At 33.1% G+C, this 12443-nt stretch overlaps 1 protein-coding gene and 1 non-coding gene across 7 annotated transcripts in view; one reads left to right on the plus strand and one right to left on the minus strand.

Annotated features, from left to right (window-relative positions):
• Positions 1-12007, plus strand: part of HELLS (helicase, lymphoid specific) — a 46095-nt gene extending 34088 nt beyond the window's left edge. For 5 of the 6 annotated variants that reach the window (XM_069459984.1, XM_069459987.1, XM_069459986.1 and 2 more), the window contains 10 exons: positions 631-792; positions 2129-2268; positions 2371-2509; positions 3837-3920; positions 4001-4120; positions 5602-5718; positions 6086-6245; positions 8288-8384; positions 8466-8542; positions 11433-11574. In XM_069459984.1, coding sequence (XP_069316085.1) covers positions 631-792; positions 2129-2268; positions 2371-2509; positions 3837-3920; positions 4001-4120; positions 5602-5718; positions 6086-6245; positions 8288-8384; positions 8466-8542; positions 11433-11527 — 1191 coding nt within the window. In that variant the 3' untranslated portion in view covers positions 11528-11574. Of the gene's footprint in view, positions 1-630; positions 793-2128; positions 2269-2370; positions 2510-3836; positions 3921-4000; positions 4121-5601; positions 5719-6085; positions 6246-8287; positions 8385-8465; positions 8543-11432 lie in introns of all 6 variants that reach the window. The other variant, XM_069459985.1, reaches the window with a different exon arrangement.
• LOC138376712 (U6 spliceosomal RNA) lies at positions 5417-5519 on the minus strand. The gene has a single exon (XR_011231695.1). It is a non-coding gene; the product is annotated as a U6 spliceosomal RNA (small nuclear RNA).
• Positions 12008-12443: the final 436 nt, after the last annotated feature.

Here is a 12443-nt window from a genome sequence, read left to right on the forward strand (position 1 = left end):
CTATGGGTATTTAGGTACAAAGCCCTGAAAATGAGCTTTACCATGTAATTACTATATGTAAACCATTATAAACTCAAATTTATAGGGAAGGCTATTAAGGGTATCTGATTTTAAACAGTGTTTGTGTTTTTTTAAAGGCCTAAATAATTTAATAATGGTATATTTATCTGTTGTTTCTATGTTATTCTATTTATAAATGTGATAATCACTTATAATCACCGCAGGTAATAGTAATTTTAAGCCTGAAGTTTTAGAACTTAAGGAAACTTCCATGTCTGTATCTCTAGACTGGTTGGTTTTCTACTAGTCTAAATCCTCTTTCTAAAAGTTGTGGGCTATAACTGAAATCTTTAACCCTAGGAAGTACAAATATTACCTTTTTATTTCTACTTTTTAAATTTTTCAAGATACATTCTTAGAGTTTTTAAAATATTAGTAAATTGGGAGATGTTACGGATAAATACTATGAGTTTGTGTACTGGTCCGGGAAAATTTCAAGGAGATGAAATTTATATCTCACTTTTTAAGATTTCATAGTATTTATGTAGGAAGAAAGGGACTGTGTAAGGACAGTATTCCCTGAAAAATAGGAGCGTTTAATATTCATATTTGTTCATGTTTAAATTTTAGATTCTAACACCTTTTTTACTGAGAAGACTGAAATCTGACGTTGCTCTTGAAGTTCCTCCTAAACGTGAAGTAGTAGTTTATGCACCGCTTTCAAAGAAACAAGAGATTTTTTATACAGCCATTGTGAACCGTACAATTGCAAGCATGTTTGGATCCAGTGAGGTAGGGTGTGGATTTTAAATGTACTGTAAATGAGACTTGGCATATAAAATTTCATGCTTGATTTCAGTCCTGTGGCTCTGTTTTCAGGACTTGTTAGGTATATTTCTAACTGGAGTATAAGGCCGGTAGTAAAAGGTATTACCTGGTCCTGCTAAAATTTAAGTAACAGTTATGTGTTAATTGCTTTATAGTCATCTGGAATGCTTGTTAAAAATTTAGGTTTCTTCGCCTTACTGCTTGTAGGAGCAAAAAAGAAAAAAAAAAATTTAGGTTCCTTTACCAGATTAACCCTTATCATTCTGTTTGAGATTGGACTTGGAAATGCATTTTTAACAAACACACAATTATTTGAGAATCACTGTACTAAGGGGCTTACCAACTAATAGACCAGACCCTTCGAGATATTAATATACAGGTTGAGCATCCAAAATCTGAAATATCCCTAAATTTGAAACTTTGAGAGCTGACATGATGCTCAAGTAAATGCTCTTTAGAGCATTTTGATTTTCAGATTAAGTATGTTCAACCTGTACAGTTTGTTCACAGGAGGTCATTGATAGCCAAAAGGATTAAGAAAATATTCTACTTGAAAGAAATATCCACATTCATCACCCACCATATTATAAGAGATGTGGGTAGGATGTGATTATCATGTAAATGAAGTTTAAAAATCCTTAAATTTTGTGTAAATGTGTAGATTTTTGACTGTATGCTATGGACCTATATATTTTCTTTCCAAAATATTTATAGTTATGTATTTCTCTTTAGTATGACCATTAGACTCTCTTCTCCCCTGTTAATATTAATTATAATTAAAGGGAGGATCTGGCTTTTTAGCTATTAGAAACTTTTATTTGCCTATTGTAAAAATTCCATGCATACTACACTAATCCAAAGAGATATCCTCTATAATGCATACTACACTAATCCAAAGAGATATCCTCTATAATGCATACTACACTAATCCAAAGAGATATCCTCTATAAGACAAATTTCTGGAGCTATTTTAGCTTTGAGTTATTAAATCCCTTTATATAAATTTAAGACAGTTTTATACACCCTTAATTTTTTCTGCTTAAATCTGAAGGTGGTTATTCTCAAATATTGTCATCAATGTTAACACAAATTTCATGCAGTATTTGCATTTGGCTATAGATTGTGGATCCTTGATACTATGCAGTTGGGAATTACTAACTTGATGAGCGACAAAATTATTTTTTCTTTATGTGTTAGAAAATCATTTTGTACACTAAAATGTCATACATTATTTTGCTTATATTTAGAACCTAAAGGTATAGCTTTTTAAATAAATTTTTAAAACTTTGTTTTCTTTTAGAAAGAAACAGTTGAAGCAAGTCCTACTGGACGACCAAAACGGCGAACTAGAAAATCAATAAATTACAGTAAAATAGATGATTTCCCTAATGAATTGGAAAAATTGATCAGTCAAATACAGCCAGAGGTGGACCGAGAAAGGTGTGAGTTTAAAAATAAATTTAAGTATTCTCTAAATGTGGTAATTTTTGCATTTCTCATTTATATATATTTAAATTTATATGCACTATTTGTTTTTGGTAGAACTGTTGTGGAAGTGAATATCCCTATAGAATCGGAAGTTGATCTGAAGCTGCAGAATATAATGATGCTACTTCGTAAATGCTGTAATCATCCATATTTGATTGAGTATCCTATAGACCCTGTTACACAAGAGTTTAAGGTAAATATTTAATAATTTGCCACTTTGATTTCTGTAACTTTTTTATATTGGAGGAAAGTTATTTTGTTTGGTTGGATTATTATTATTAAAAGTAAATATTGTACTGTTTGCCATATAAAGATCGTTATCCTTCAGTAAGCTGAGATAATCTTCTCCCCCAAAATTCAGAAAACCTTATGAAGGTTAAAATGATAGTCCCTTTCTATGTGCAGCTAATATTTTTGTTTACATATTTTATGTGAACAGCTGAGAATTAATATTCAGTAAAGCAATTGATTTGTACTCTGCATATTTGCTTACTATATTTTAAAGGTAGTTTTTACCTTTTTAGTATTCCTTTTAGTTAATATTCAGCTTGTCAATCAACCTGGCTGCACATTGCTTAAATCTCAACAAAAAGCCACAGAAAAAAACCAAAAAGTTGATATTTAATTGGGGACTTTCAGAGTAAGTGAATGGAATTGCTTTCTTGGGTGGTTGATAGGAAAATGACATAATATTAAAATAAATCAGTTCTTAGTAACCCTCAATAACCCTTGTTTCATAGTAGTTTACAACAAGGTTTCCACCTCTGCTAATATTGACATTTTGGGCCAGATAATTCTTTCTTAGGAGGTTATGTCCTATGCACTTAGGACATTTAGCAGCATCTCTATCCTCTACCCACTAGATGTCAGTAGTGTCCACTTTCCTCAGTTACAGACAACGTAAAATGTTTCCAGCCACTGCAGATGTCCCCGTGGGGTGAAGGGCAAAATTGCCTCCATTTGAGAACCACTGTTTTACACTCTGTATTCGAGTAAGGAAGAAGATATTAATAAAACTTTCCTGCTCAAATGAAGACAGTTCTCTGATGAGATAATTTCACCAGATGGTGAAAAATTTCTTTATTCATAATACTTGAATTGCTTATATGCTCCTGTGTTTTCTTTAATTTCTACTAAGGATTCTAGCAGCAATTTTCATCTTGTTGGGAGTTTACTCAATTATAAAGAAAAAACCTTAATTATATGCACAGTAACTTTGAAATTAATGTTCTCTTATATGAAACTTTTGAGAGGATTGTAGAGAATAAACCACAGTTGTACTTGCATTTAATTTTGTTTCTGTGAAATCAGTTGTTTTACATCCTAATGTATGTCTTTCTTTGAGAAATAACTATCTTCTGATTTTAAAAAAGTAAATAAGTTCAGTTTTTAAGTTTCATAGTGACTTATTTGTCATTGAGAATTAAACTGTTCAAATGGCTTTTGTTTTGACAAAGCAAATGATGAGTAATTACAGTGAGTGACAATTTCCTCTCTCTTTCTCTTCACCTATTTTTAAGGTCGATGAAGAATTGGTAACAAATTCAGGGAAATTCTTAATTTTGGATCGAATGCTACCAGAATTAAAGAAAAGAGGTCACAAGGTGATACTTTTGATTGGAATTTTGATTGCTTAATTATTTCTTACTGATCAGTATAGATGCTAAATATATTTAAATTTCAGGTGCTGCTTTTTTCACAAATGACAAGGATGTTGGACATTTTGATGGATTACTGCCATCACAGAAATTTCAACTTTAGCAGACTTGATGGATCCATGTCTTACTCGGAGAGAGAAGAAAATGTAAGACTACTTATATCACACATACTTAAATTTTATTTTGCAACTCCCATCTTGGTTTCTGAAATAATGTTCCAAATAGAGCCACAAATTGATAAGCTAGGAATGACAAAAAAATCTTGTGATAGAATCAAAAACTACCATTTTGATTTAGTACTAAAAAGTCTTAATGTTTGATTCTCAAATATTATATATATATCTCTGGCACAACCTTATATAATATCCTACTTAAACATGACTGTAAGAATATTGGGATAGCAGGAAATTTTTGTCTGACCTTTTACTCCTAATCCCATTTTATTATGAAAATTTCAAACATGTAGCACAGTTGAAAGAATGTTACAGTAAGTAACTGTAAATCTTCCTAAAATCTTCCATTAGCATTTGACTGTACTTTTTAAATCACATAACTGTGATAACAGCATTGCTGTGTCCATTCAACAGTTCATCATCTTTTTCGATGCATTTCAAAATAAATTATAAATGATACTACCCTTATCTCTAGTGACTTCAGCATATTTTATCTTTTGAGGTAAAATTTACATATCCTGAAGTAAATAAAATAAAGTATACATTTGCTGAGTTTTGACAAAGCATATGTAAATGTATCCCAAACCCAAGATATAGAACATTACCATCAGCCCAGAAAACTTTCTGTGCTTGCTCCTAGTCACTTCACTCTTTCCACCCATCCTATTTCCTATACAACCATTACTGATTTTTGTCATCATTTTTTTTTTCATGGCTTTTCTTATTTAAACATCCTTGTGATATATAGTTTTTTTTTTTTTTTTTAGACAGAGTCTCACTCTGTTGCCCAGGCTAGAGTGAGTGCCGTGGCGTCAGCCTAGCTCACAGCAACCTCAAACTCCTGAGCTCAAGCGATCCTCCTGTCTCAGCCTCCCGAGTAGCTGGGACTACAGGCATGCGCCACCATGCCCGGCTAATTTTTTCTATATATATTTTTAGCTGTCCATATAATTTCTTTCTATTTTTAGTAGAGGTGGGGTCTCGCTCTTGCTCAGGCTGGTCTCGAACTCCTGAGCTCAAACGATCCGCCCACCTCGGCCTCCCAGAGTGCTAGGATTACAGGCGTGAGCCACCGCGCCCGGCCTGATATATAGTTTTTAACAATTAAGATCTCTTTAATAAAATAGCTGCTTATAAAATAGAGTTAACGTGAGCACAGGTTTTATTAGTTAACATAATTGTGTTACACATCTGAACGATTCCTTTGGCCTCATGTGGATAGGTCTCTAACAGTTGTAATTATTTTTTTTCTTTTTCTCTTTTTATTTTTTTTATATGGACCGCTTCACGAATTTGCATGTCATCCTTGCCCAGGGGCCATGCTAACCTTCTCTGTATTGTTCCAATTTTAGTACATGTGCTGCCAAAGCAAGCATTAACAGCTGTAATTAAAAATAGTTTTTTCCTTCAGTCTTATTGTTTATTTGTTGTGTTTACATCCTTTTTGCTTTTAGATGCACAATTTCAACACAGATCCAGATGTGTTTATCTTCTTAGTCAGTACACGAGCTGGTGGCCTGGGTATTAATTTGACTGCAGCTGATACAGTTATCATTTATGATAGTGATTGGGTAAGTTGGAAGCATAGCAATTGCTTATTATATTTCCAATCTGAATTTTAAATATATCATTGTATACATTACAATTTAATTTATATACTTTGAAAAGATTCATTTTCTGCTAAGAATCATTTCTTTATCAAGTTTTCTACATGTAAAAACTTGAAATTTTTTCTTTGCAGTGTATAAAATTTTGTCTTATGATTGCCAACAGTGTATAGAATGGTAACTTTATCTGTGAAGCTACTCTAGGAGTGTAAATTAAGGCATCATTACTAAAAAGTTTCTGATTGGATTATACATGTTGACTTTACCCATGTAAGTTTAAGTTAATTTTAACCTAATACTATTAAATGTTATTTTTCTTTTTAACTTTAAGAACCCCCAGTCTGATCTTCAGGCCCAGGATAGATGTCATAGAATTGGTCAGACAAAGCCAGTTGTTGTATATCGCCTTGTTACAGCAAATACTATCGATCAGAAAATTGTGGAAAGAGCAGCTGCTAAAAGAAAACTGGAAAAGTTGATCATCCATAAAAGTAAGTACTTATGTAGTACTTTTTGTTTCAGTTATCCATTGTGTGTTATGAATTTTTATAACTGTTATTTATTAAAGACATTAGTGCTGCTTGATATGACAGGACTTAAATAAGCTGTTGAGAATTTGGAGCTGCTAAAAGCATAAGCTAAGTTGCTGACCATACACATGTAAGAAAGTATATTTGTGAGTATAGATGAGAAATAGAGGGGTAGAGAAGAAAGGGTCAAGGATAATCTTGAGGCTAAATATCCTAAACTTTGTCATAGGGAATTTGGCATGATGTTAATGCATATTCCTGATCAGAGATTGGTCTGCCAAAAGTTTTAAGAAAACTTCTAAATATCTTTTAAGTTCAGTATGTTAAATATTAGAATATTAACAGTGTGTTGAATTGTAGTGCTTTAAAAACGTCTGTTTACTTTGTTGAACCCCCACTATTTCACAAAATACTTGACTATAGAGTACCCTTTTCATAGTTTAGGACACAGTGTGTTAGTGTTTTTACTCCGCAAAAGGTTCTGAGGAGGAGGGGAATTGAAGTAGGTGAGATGTTTTATGTTCCCTGAGATTCCTTAGAGCAGTTCTATTCATTCAACATAAAATTCTGGGCCAGACATAGTGGCTGATGCCTGTAATCCTAGCACTTTGGGACATCAAGGTGGGAGAATCGCTTGAGGCCAGGAGTTCGAGACCAGCCTAGTCATCATAGTGAGACCTCTCTACAAAAAGTTTAAAAATTAGCCAGGCATGGTAGCACATGCCTGCAGTCCCAGCTACTGGGGAGGGTGATTCGAGAGGATCACTTGAGCCCAGGAGGTTACAGTGAGCTATGATCACACCATTGTACTCCAGCCTGGATGACAGTGAAACGCTGTCTCTTAAAAAAAAAAAAATTAGAAGAGAAATTATATTTGAACAAATGGCTTCATAGCTACCTGAAAAAAGTCGAAAATTATCCATGTAAGTCGTCAAGCGTAGAGAAATTGGGAGCATCATCATAATGTTAAAATGTTGAAAGTCATTGTCATTTTATTTTTTTACTCTTCTGCTTGCAAATCCTTTCTCCAGAGTATCAGGGTTGGAGGGAAGAGTGGATTAGATTCTAGACAAAATTAATTTGACTTGATGGAACATTCAGATTGTAGTTGGAATTTGCATTGGAGGGGGAAAAGGAGCTTTATCCTAAGAAGATTTTGCGTAAACTAAAACATTGTCACTTGTGCTGCTTTAGGAATTAACTGGTGAAACAAATTATATTTTGCTTAAGTATTGAATATAATTTCAATTTAGATAAGGCTTATCCATAGTTTTATTTTCCTAAATTCTATTTCTGGTATTTTAATAGATTAATTTTACAGAAAAATTTGAAAGGATTTTTTAAATGCTGATAATTTTTAATTGAGATATAATATACGTATAATAAAATGCACATATCTGAAGTATACACTCATATGAATTTGGACCAGTGTGTGCACTCATGTAAATTATCCAGGTGAAGATAAAGTTTCCTCATGCACCCTTTCCAGTCATTCCTCTTCCTCCCTTGACCCTCACTAGAAAGCAATTAGTATTCTGATTTTTGTCACATAGCTTAGTTTTTTCTTCACCTATTCACTGGTATGTGTGTATTCTTTGTCTAGCTACTTTGTTCAACATATTTTGAGACTCGTATATGCTATTTGTACTAGGAATTTTTTTGTTGCCTAATAGTTTATTCATTCTTCTGTTGATGTATGTTTCTGTCCATATTCTAGGTATTATGAATAAGTTGCTCTGTACAAGACTCTGTGTATGTAGTACATTTATTTGTTTTTGGTCTTAGGGAGCGTATAGGTTTGTGAGAAACTACCAAACCTTTTCCCAAGCAGACATAGCATTTTCTACTCCTATCAGGAAAGTTTGAGAGCTTCAGTTACTTTTCTTTCTTACCAACACTTGGTTTTTTCTGTCCTTTTTAATGTAAGACATTCTGATTGGTTTGTAATATATGGTTTTAAAAGGAATTTTAATGCTTTGAATTTCTTGAATTTTTTTTTCTAGATCATTTCAAAGGTGGTCAATCTGGATTAAATCAGTCTAAGAATTTCTTAGATCCTAAAGAATTAATGGAATTATTAAAATCTAGAGATTATGAAAGGTAAGATTTTTTTTTTAATTTTAGAAAGATGTCATTTATAGTTTTGATTTATTCATAGAGACTTGAATGTTTTTTTCATAGGGAGGTAAAAGGATCAAGAGAAAAAGTCATTAGTGATAAAGATCTGGAATTGTTGTTAGATCGAAGTGATCTCATTGGTAAGTAACATGCTTTTTTTTTTTTTTAATGGAAACTTTGAAATATACACAGCATAATATGCTGGACCCTTTATAAAGCAATCTGCTCAGCCACAATAGTTCTCAACATTTATCCGTCTTGTTTCATTGCCATTTTTCTTTTGTCAGAGTATTAAAACAAATTTCAGATGTCATGACATTTTGCACATACTTTATTACACATTTTTTACTGAGAACATGTTTTTAAATATAACCACTATGCCATTATTACATTTAAGACACTTGACATCAATACCTTAATTTCACCTGTTACAGTATACAATGTATATAAGGATAGTTTAACAGCTGAAAATGTTAATATGATTCACATTAATTGAATGAAGGAGAAGTAGATGATCACCTCATTAGATACCCACAACTCATTTGACATAACAGTATAATAATCTTCCTAATTCTTAAAACTAGATATAGAAAAGAAAGTTCTTTTTTTTTTTTTTTTTTTTTTTTTTGTTGAGACAGAGTCTCACTTTGTTGCCCAGGCTAGAGTGAGTGCCGTGGCGTCAGCTTAGCTCACAGCAACCTCAGACTCCTGGGCTTAAGCGATCCTACTGCCTCAGCCTCCCAAGTAGCTGGGACTACAGGCATGCGCCACTATGCCCGGCTAATTTTTTCTATATAGATTTTTAGTTGTCCATATAATGTCTTTCTATTTTTAGTAGAGACGGGGTCTCGCTCAGGCTGGTCTCGAACTCCTGACCTTGAGCAATCCACCCGCCTCGGCCTCCCAGAGTGCTAGGATTACAGGCGTGAGCCACCGCGCCCTGCCTAGAAAAGAAAGTTCTTTTGCTGATAAGGAACATTCATCTAGGAAATTACTACTACAATCAAGAATAATCAAGGACAGGCCGGGCGCGGTGGCTCACGCCTGTAATCCTAGCACTCTGGGAGGCCGAGGTGGGCGGATCGTTTGAGCTCAGGAGTTCGAGACCAGCCTGAGCAAGAGCGAGACCCCATCTCTACTAAAAATAGAAAGAAATTATATGGACAGCTAAAAATATATATAGAAAAAAAAATTAGCCGGGCATAGTGGCGCATGCCTGTAGTCCCAGCTACTCGGGAGGCTGAGACAGGAGGATTGCTTGAGCTCAGGAGTTTGAGGTTGCTATGAGCTAGGCTGACGCCATGGCACTCACACTAGCCTGGGCAACAGAGAGAGACTCTGTCTCAAAAAAAAAAAAAAAAAAAGAATAATCAAGGATAATAGCTCTCATTACTGCTGTGATTGTGCAGTGTAGAAAGAGGTCCTAATACCACAAAATAATAAAAATAGGTTACAGAAATAATAAATAAGAGTCCAAATTGCTTGTATTTGGAGATAGTCTCATATTCTTAGAAAGTCCAAGGGAATCCAGAGCTTTTAGAGTAGAATTCAGAGGGTTGCTTGTGAATTAGTAGTATGTGTAACAGCAATAATTGTTTAGTAAATGAGATATTTTATTACAGCTACAAAACTGTAGCATGCCTAGAATTAAATGTAACAATTTTTAAGGCCTTTATGGACAAAATTATGAAACACTGAAGGATATTTAACAGAAAGTCCGAATAAATGTACAGATTTAACTACTCATGTTTATGAATGCTTAATGTAAAAAATAAGTCGGTGTTCCTCAAACTAACTTAAATTCCTTGCATTGCTCTTCTAATTAAAATCTCAGTATGACTTCTTAAAGAACAGACTATTAAAATTTATATAGAAGAGTAAAGGGTCAAGAACCAAGACAATTTTGAAGAACAAGATAATGTATGTCAGGTATTAAGTATTATTAAAAAGAATTGGCACATAATGTGATAAATTGAATAGTGGTACAATGTGGTGAACCTAGAAAGACAATCAAACTTTCATGGAAGATCAATAAGTGACAGAATAGCCTTTGAAACCAGAGAGGGGAAATTCCTATTAATGAATATATGATGCTGGGTAATTAGTAATCAACAGGGGAAAAATTACATCCTCCTCACCTCACTCTGCACTTATGAACACATTTTAATTACATTAACAATCTAAGCATGTATTCAGAACCTACATATTAAAAGAAAATTTTAACTTAAGAAGACGGAAAAATATGTTTATGATTTTAGGATTAGAAAAGAATTCTTCGTGGTACAAAACTCACAAATTATATGAAAAGATTGGTAGATTTTTATTACATTAATATTAAAGTCATCTTTAAAATGGATGGTACCGTAAACATGGTAAGACAGAAACCTCAAACAATATTTGTAACGTATAAACAGACACAAAATAACTAAAAATCAATAAGAAAAATAGACAACATAAGAGCAGACTATTACCAGGAGAAAGAAATGTCAATGAACGTACAAATGTGATTAGAAATCAGAGTAATACAAACTAAAATCAATAGAGACTTTATTCCATAGCTGTCTCATTGACAAAAATTTAAAAGACTATATATTGGCAACAATTCTATTATGTTTTTAAAGGTGAGTTTTCAGTGGTATCTTGCTTCTTACCTTTTAAACTAACCATGATTGGGCTTCGTTTTAAAACATTTCTGAGAATATAATTCAAATTGGTGTTCTCTTTATTGCTCTGTCATTTATCTATCTGACCACAAATTCAGTGGAAGAGATTTTGCTTAGCAGACTGGTGTTTCAGATTATGTGTTCCCTAAAAACTGATCATAGTTATCCAGATGAGAAGAGTGTACCTTTTTGCTTTTGCTCTTAAATCTTAACTGATTAAGGAAGAGAGTACCCTGTATTACTGTGAGTTTTTAAAGTTTGGACAGATGACTCACTTCCTATAAATCATATTGGAAATTTCTTTTATGATTTCTTTTCAGGTTCTTATGCTTCTAAAAAACTATTTGTCTTAATATTTTTCTCTTAGATCAAATGAATGCCTCAGGACCAATTAAAGAGAAGATGGGGATATTCAAGATACTAGAAAATTCTGAAGATTCCAGTCCTGAATGTTTGTTTTAAATTGGAGCTAAAGAATGGCTTTTAAATGTTCTTGTTTACATCTAATGATTTACTGATACTAGTTTTGAAATCCACACTGTCCATTTTACTTTTTTGATTATATCAGTTTATATAATGTAACTAGTACCATTGCATACTTAATAGTGGGTAATTTTCTGAGCCTTATTAAGAACAAAGAAGTGTCCATATTAAGTTTGGATTTTTAGTTAATTTTTGAGACTGGGTTGTACTCTTGGGTACAGGCTGATATGTACTTAACCACTTCCAGATTTATACAGTCTTCCTGTGGAAGTTTAGTAAATGTTTTTCCCCCGTTCTTCTAGTAATACAGTTCATGGGTTTTTGGTACTTCAATTATGGAGTAGGCTTTTGATGGGAAGAGATTGGGATATTGCTTTTTGTTGTTTAAGGAAGAAATTGTTTGATTTTAGAGTCTATTTCTATAAGATAGTTTACCAAATAAAGTTTATTATGAGATGATCTCATCAAATTATTTTTTCAGGGAAGTGATAGCTAAGTGAAATAATAGCAAAAGACTTGACTGGCTTTGGGATTCAATATTATTATACTGTTTTGGGTTCACTCACTAGTACTACTAATGTTTGCATATGTCATACAAAGATTTAACCTGGACATTGGGCTAACACAGAAAAGGCTCTGGAAGAAACTGTAGGGTCTTGATGAAAGATCAGAACTTGGACATGGTATTATTATATCATGCAGGACAAGAATAGAACAAGAGAGTAGAGTCCCTGACAATTTATGGGGGGAGCTTAAATAGGGAGAAGAAAACAAGAACTAGGAATATAAGTAGTGCAAAAATGTATAGAACATAAAGGCCAAAAAGGGCACAGTTTAGGCCCTGTGTGAAAGAATATCAGACTATGAGACAGAAATCCTGATGATACCTTGAAGA

Source organism: Eulemur rufifrons, chromosome 28 (assembly GCF_041146395.1).
Source record: "Eulemur rufifrons isolate Redbay chromosome 28, OSU_ERuf_1, whole genome shotgun sequence".
NCBI lineage: Eukaryota > Metazoa > Chordata > Mammalia > Primates > Lemuridae > Eulemur > Eulemur rufifrons.